The 7,660-nt window shown below is 37.6% G+C and overlaps 1 protein-coding gene across 1 annotated transcript in view; it reads left to right on the top strand.

Annotated features, from left to right (window-relative positions):
- The window catches only part of LOC119303710 (FT-interacting protein 7-like), a 9,460-nt gene extending 2,074 nt beyond the window's left edge, over positions 1-7,386 (top strand). Inside the window, exons 6-8 of the mRNA XM_037580848.1 lie at positions 701-871; positions 5,339-6,650; positions 6,970-7,386. Of these exons, the coding sequence (XP_037436745.1) occupies positions 701-871; positions 5,339-6,649 (1,482 nt within the window). The 3' untranslated portion in view covers position 6,650; positions 6,970-7,386. The remainder of the gene's footprint in view (positions 1-700; positions 872-5,338; positions 6,651-6,969) is intronic.
- The last annotated feature ends 274 nt before the right edge of the window (positions 7,387-7,660 follow it).

Here is a 7,660-nt window from a genome sequence, read left to right as displayed (position 1 = left end):
TGCGCAATATTAATGCAAGCGCAGGAAAACATGGGAACTAAAACAATGCGCAATATTCACATATCTTATCATTTGCAAGAAGAATTATACATTTTATTTCTACTTATTTTGATCAAACATGAAAGTGCAATTTACATGGTGATAGATCTGACTTGAATCTATTGGGACATATTTTACAGAAATTCATTGGAGCTCGTTTATTTTTTGGAAAAAATCAAAACAATTATTTAAATGCTTCAAAAATTCTGAGACTAAATCCACAGTATGATATGGATATATACCGCATACTCGCAAATTCATGATGAAATACATTAACATGAGAGCTACACATAAGAAACACAAATTGCTGACATTGAAAACAGTGGACAGTGTGTGTATTGTTACTATATAAAACCAATAATTTTCACTTTTTGTGTAGCTCACGAATCAATGTATTTTCTCATGAAATTTTATACATATATAGTATACATCCATATGTAAATGTGGAAACGAATTTTTTGAAACTTTAAAATGTTTTTTAATGTTTCAAAAAAGGGCTCCATGTAGCCCGAGCACCAAAACGCCGCACTCCATATTTTACTTTTATAGAAATTTGTTGTATTAGTTTGATGCTTAAATGTATGTGGTCGATAATTTTCCTGTATAGTAAGATGTTGCTGGTTCATTTCGTAGACCATAACACACCAATGCAATTTTTTAGGTAATTGAAAGTTGGAGTGAAAGGTTGGAGAGATCCCAACAAGATACACTATGCGAACAGATACGAGTATGCTACGAGACAGCTTTAGAGTGCAGAGACTTCGATCCAAAGAAAAGGCCAACTAGTGCACTAAATATAATTGATAGACTTCGTGAAATGGAAACAACCCAGGTATATCAAAATTTTGGGAATTTATGTATTGCTTTCTTTACTTCTGGATCGCTACAAATACCACTCGAATCCTTGCGTTGGAAACTTGGGATCATTTGAGCTTCTAAACTACGAGCTTTGGTGCTCGAGGAATAATGTCATGAGTCCGATAACGCTAATTGCTTTAGTCACACATCCCTCTTTCGACACTAGAACCTTCTTTTAACATGGATCATAATATTAGTTTTAGAAAGTCTTCAATCAAACATTTTTAAGTTTAATCATCAATATAGGAATATTAGCAACAAAGATAACATCAAGTTAATATAACGAAACCTATTATGATATATATTTTCAAACGATTTCAATTAATTTTATATGAAAGAAAAGATTTCCTTCATTCGAAAGTACATAAGGTTTTAGATTTTGTATAGTCTCCAATGTTTAAATTTGACCATCACTTTTCCTCTGCTATGACTATGCAAATGTAAAATTTATGAAAATGGTATATTATTAAATTATTTTCCATGAGAAATATAATGGTCAAAATCAGAAAAGTTTGGTGTCGGCCTTTCTAGCAAGTCATGTAGTGTTGAACAGTGGATGTAGTTCTAACGTAATTTGTTATATTTTGAATCAGTGGGCCATGCTTACTTTTAAATAAAAATAAAATAAATAAAGTGAAGCTAAGTTTTGTTTGTAGGCTATATATGTACTCTGTATACATTCAACTTTGAAGAGATTCTCTTTGCCACAAGTACAAAATTATTGCGTTGTCGGGCTTAAAATTATTATATTTTTATATTTTTATTTTTATTTTTATTCTGTACTTCTGTTTTCCTTGTTTCTTTTTTAGTTTTCATCGGTTTCTTTTGGTTTTTTCGACATATGTCTACATTTTCATACATACTGTACATTTTTCGTCTATATGAAAAACATTTTTATACGCATTTAACGATTTTGAATACATGATTGACATTTTTTATAAATACATCTTTTGATGTCTACTTTTTTCATACATACTGTACAGTTTCGTATACAGAAACATTTTTAAAACATGTTTAGCATTTTAAAATACATGATTAACCTTTTGTTAGATATATGTTTTCATGTCTATTTTTTTTGTACTCATTGTTTGTTCTCCATATACATATGTCTAAATATATGTTTACATATACGTGCTCAATTTTTTTATCCTATACATGATTTTTTTTCTTTGAGTTTGTCTTTTTTCCTTTTTCCTTTTTTCAACACATGTCTAGTTTTTTCAGTAAACGTTGTACATTTTTTGTATAAACGTAAAAAATTTTATATAGGGTGAAGATTTTTAAATACGCAGATTTTCATTTTTTTCAAATACATATATTGAGCATTTTTAATACATGTTTAAACATTTTTCAAATACACATTGTTGGAAAACAAATTTTATACAACTTTGATATTTTTTACATTGTATTTACATTTTTCTTTAAGTATCGCAAACAATTTCTTGTAGGGCACAATCTTTTCTTCAAATATCACGTACTTTTTTTGAATGGTACAATTTGTTTTATGCAAAAAGTAATACATTGCATCGAATTTAAAAAAATGTACATTTGGTTTAGTGCTATCAATATTCTTTTAGTTGTCCCAAACATTTTTTTAATGCTATCAGCATTTTTAAAAGTTCTTCGAGCAGTTTTTTTAAAAAAATATTGGAACCTGTTCTAAACTATTTTCAAATTCAAATATTTTTTTATTATACTTTAGAAATATAAATAAAATAAAATAGTAAAAGAGAATTGTTGCTACGGAGAGTCAGTGCTCCTCCTGCACGCTGGGCCGGCCCAATTAGGCCACCCTGCAGGCGACGCTGCGGTAGGTATCGCTATAAGAGATACATAGCCCGAAAAAGAATTGCAGAGGCCGGTCTGCAGGCAGCTCTGAATCCCACCCGCCGAACTAGCATGGGGATATGTGTTGCTAGACGTATTGCAATTACAGCCCCAACTTCAAGGCCGTATATCACCGTATTCTAGGATAGGCCCCATGCAAGAGGTACTTCCAATCTGGGCCGAAAGCAGGTGGCTGGCAGTAGGCACATGCTAGTACAGTGTCATCATGTCTTCTTTGCAGAACGACAGGTGTTTTGGTTTGTACTTAATCATCGGATACACTTAAGATGATGGATTAAGGAGAACTTTTAGAGAGGGAAAAACGCTGGATGGTGCTACTCTGAACGGCGGCACAACAGTTTTTTAGGAAAATTTTATGGTGGTCCAGATCATTATGGACTGTTAAATTTTAATGAATTAATGGTTGATACAACATGTAATAGGAGGTAATAGACCATTGATAATGGGATGGGGGTTAGACATTGTTGCGGTATAATTAAGGAAAAATTATTATAATTTATTCCCTTTCTTTAAAACCTTGCATACATAGAAAAAAATAACAGATCTAAATAATGCCAGATTTTTTGCCAATCATTTGTTTAGCTGATTTTTCCCAACTATTTTCTTTTGCTGAACGTACCTTATCATTATGTCTATAACAAATGAAATAAGAAGTTTGTCAAGTTTTGTGATATATGTTTATGCATGTATTATTTTGTCGGCTGGGAGCTAAACAATAGAGAATGCATAGAAATTGTTTCTAGAAAACACCAAAAATGAATACTAGTTTTTTTCTTTTGCATGGTAAATGAATAATAGTTGACAAAATCATAGCAAAAAGCAGACAAAATACCATCAGTATTTTTCTTTAACAGAGCACCCATGTGTACCAATGTTCTTGCACATTTTATTTCCTTGAGAAGAGAATGTATAACGGACAAAGTTTAGTGTATTTCTCACACAATAAAAATTCAAACACGTTCCTAGCATGACATGTGTACATCTAATTTTTACTAACTCTCTCATAATAATGCGAGTACACATACTGTTAATTATGGTGATGATTATTAGGTTGTAATCTAGACAAATTATAATAATGCCATTTGTAGATTGTAGTGTATATACAAATATTTAGGATTCCATAGATATGTATCATATTCCACAACATTATAGTTATCCATCTTTTTTTAGGGGAATTATTTATCTTCATATGATAGATACAACATAGACGTACGAGGATTGAATGTGATTTTTTAGTAGATTAAAATAAAAAGATATGAGGCAAATATTTAAATATTTCCCTTTTGGTAATAAATTGCCATAATATTATGTGTGGTCAAATATACCTTGATGAATGGGCGGTTCTGACCAAATATTTCTCTTATCTCTTAGGGGTAAAAGAACCATCTTGAAAGAGCTTTGAAAAAAGCACAACTAATTACTACCTCCGTCCAGGTTTTTTAGTCCTCACTGTATTTTGGATCAAACTTTGATCACATGTTTGACTAATAAAATATTAATGCACCTCATAAAAATATGTATTTGAATTTAGTTTTTAATAATATGACTTTTGCTACATATGAGTTTCATTTTATTAGTTAAAGTTATTGTTAAAATATGACCTAAAATGTGAGGGGACTAGTAAACCCGGCCGAAGGTAGTAATTACTCTGTCCGTCTCAAAATATAAGATTTTTTTGATATCGTAAGTAGCAAGTTGTACACTACTTTGAGGATTAGTTTTATAAAAACAGAGAAATGCGCGGCGGTACATTTACAGAAAATTGCCCAGAATGAGACATGGCTGCAGCATGCAATGATGAGGTGGCCGAATAGAGTAGAATATTGATGCTTTTGTCCTCCGTGAAGGGTGAGCCTTAATTTCACCGTATTTGATTTCGAGCAGTCAAATCAGTCATCACATGCTTCAAACAGTGTTATCTCATTCATTGATATACGGTTGCACTATTCATCTAGATGTATATTGGCTTGTTTACTTTCAAAAGGTCTGATAGAAGTGAATCACGAGGCCCACACCCACGAAGGGGATAACGAGCTGTCTAGTGCCCGGCCTCTGCAACGCCGCTCTCATACATAGCCGCACCTATGTGAGCTGCACTCAGCACTCAGCATGAAGCATGTGATGGATAGTCAGAATAGTAACTTAAGGAAGACCGTTTGGATAAATACAAAGTGCACATATATTATGGAGTTTAAAAAGGTGTTCATTTAGTTGTCAAAAATATTATATTACTTCTAAACAAAAACATAGAAAATAAAATGAAACAAAAACAGAAGAAATGAAAGGAAATGGGGGATAAATAAAAATAGAAAATACCAAAAAATATAGAAACCCAAAAAAACAGAATAAGGGTTTTCTCTCGAACACAATTCAATCGCAGATACTCACATACACGCACATATATCCGTCTTTATGAACACACACACGCTGACTGCCCATGAGCACCTCCGAGATAATTAGCCGACACATATCAAGATTGATGAATTCGACCGGAACGTCTCTTATTTTATTATCAACCGCACATGTCTCTACATTTTATCATTTCCGTTTCTTTTATGTTATACCATACAACATAAAAACTTGAAATTTGCAGGTAAAAAACACATTCAAACTACGTGCTTTTTCGTCATCGGTGAAGAAGCTCCGCAAGGGCGCCATTGGCATCTTGGAGGTGGACATCCTTAGCGCACGAGGCCTGGTGAGCATGAAGGATAAAGAAGGGGGGCTCACCGACCCTTACTGCGTCGTCAAGTACGGCGAGAAGTGGGTGCGCACAGGCACGTTGTTCGCCACGGCGGTGCCGCAGTGGAACGAGCAGTACACCTGGAACGTGCTGGACCTCAACACCGTCGTCACCGTCGCAGTTTTCGACGACTGCCATCTATCCTCCTCGCAAGGGGGTGATGACCAGCAGATGGGCAAGGTGCGCATCCGCCTCGCCACCCTCGAGACCAACCGCATGTACAGCCAACACTACCCGCTCATGGTGCTCACCCCGACGGGGCTGAAGATGACCGGCGAACTCCAGCTCGCCGTCCGCTTCACCTGCAGGTCGTGGGCCAAAATGCTGGCCACGTACGGCAAACCGCTGCCTCCCACGATACGCATACACCACACCGACCCGATCACGATGCCGCAGGTGGACCCCCTCTGGTTGCAGGCGGAGGCGGTGCAGAGGGTGGTCACGCGGCTGGCCAGGGCAGAGCCGCCACTGCGGAGGGAGGTGGTGGAGTACATGCTCGACGTAGACCCACAAATGTTCAGCCTGCGTCGTAGCCAGTCCAACTTCCAACGCATCGCCTCCCTCTACTCTGGCGCCATCGCCGTCGCCAAACGGTTCGACGACATTTGCGAGTGGAAGAACCCACTGTCGACGATTCTGGTCCACGTGATGTTCCTGTACCTGGTGTGCTACCCGCAGCTGATCCTGCCGATGGTGCTCGTGCTCATGGTCATGATCGGGGTGTGGAACTACCCGCGGCGGCCGCAGAATCCGCCGCATATAGACACGGTGCTGTCGTACGCAGATCAGGCGCAGCCCGACGAGCTGGAAGAGGAGTTCGACACGTTCCCGACGTCCACGCCGGATGACATCGTGAAGCTGAGATACGACCGGCTGCGGAGCGTCGCCGGCACGTTGCAAAGGGAGCTCGGCGACCTGGCTATGCACGCGGAGCGCGCGCAGTCGCTGCTTAGCTGGAGAGACCACAGGGTAACGCCCATCTTCATCCTGCTCTCCCTGGTGGTCGCCGTCGTGCTGTACTGGACGCCGTTCAAGGTGGTGGTCGTGGTGATGGGGCTGTATTTCCTCCTGCCCTCGCCGTTCCGGTCCAGCAGGAGGAGGACCAGCATGGTCTTCAACTTGTACAGCCGTCTACCCTCCAAGGATGACTCGATGCTATAAGGTTGATGCATGTACTATTTGTTCCTTTTTCCTGTCTTTCTTTTAACACTCCCTATGTCTCAAAACAAGTGACTCAACTTTGTACTAAAGCAGTATAAAATTGAGTCACTTATTTTGAGACGGAGGGAGAATATATATAATATGATTTTTCCTATCTTCGCTTTGGTTGATTATTATGGAGTTTTTGTTGTGAGTTGGTTGATTATTATGTTATCTGCTTTATTTGTGTAGTATGACTTTCCTGAGATCCATAAAAACATTACACTCCATTTAGATTTCCAGGTCTTTTTTTGTTTTGACTATTTATTATCTCTATGCAGGACTTTGATTACGTTTTCACCAGGCGCTTTAGTGCTTATTTTGATGAAGAGCAATGCTACACGTATGAAAGCTAACGTGAGGATTTTACGAGGTAATTAATTGGATCGAGATTAACGGCTGGGCCCCACCCTGGTTAAAATCAGGGGGCAGAGGAGAGGATTTGGGGAAGGTTTAGTGTAGAATTATTGTTTGATGAAATAGGTTGGGGCGCTGCCAATTCATTAGAAGATGGTGAACTTGTCTTGATCTTGCATCTTTCATTCATTTCTGCGACAAGTAATTTCTGACGGAGTGAGCATGCTTGGTTCAATCAAGAGATCAAACCTGCATGCAAGGGCATTCATACAAGAATAAATGCTCAATAAAAGCATGCTTATTTTGTGCTTTGATTCTTCTTTTAGTAATGATGCATCACTAACGACTTAACGAGTACATTCAGGTGCCAAATCACACCTGGAAAATATGTGGTATAAACAATACAAATAAATAACAATGCAATAGCTGAAGTTAAACTCACAATTGTCAAATGGCAGTGACAAATAGACTGCACACAGATCAGGGAAAATTACACCTTTTATTATACAGTTTTGCCTGCTAAGTCTCAGTCGACTGAGACTTGGCTATGTCTCGGTCGATGATATATCTGTATGATCTTGCGTGTAGATCCATGCAAAAAAAATAGTTTTTTTC

The sequence above is a fragment of the Triticum dicoccoides genome, chromosome 5A (genome assembly GCF_002162155.2).
Source record: "Triticum dicoccoides isolate Atlit2015 ecotype Zavitan chromosome 5A, WEW_v2.0, whole genome shotgun sequence".
NCBI classification, from domain to species: Eukaryota; Viridiplantae; Streptophyta; class Magnoliopsida; order Poales; family Poaceae; genus Triticum; species Triticum dicoccoides.
This window is presented reverse-complemented; position numbering and strand designations above follow the sequence as displayed.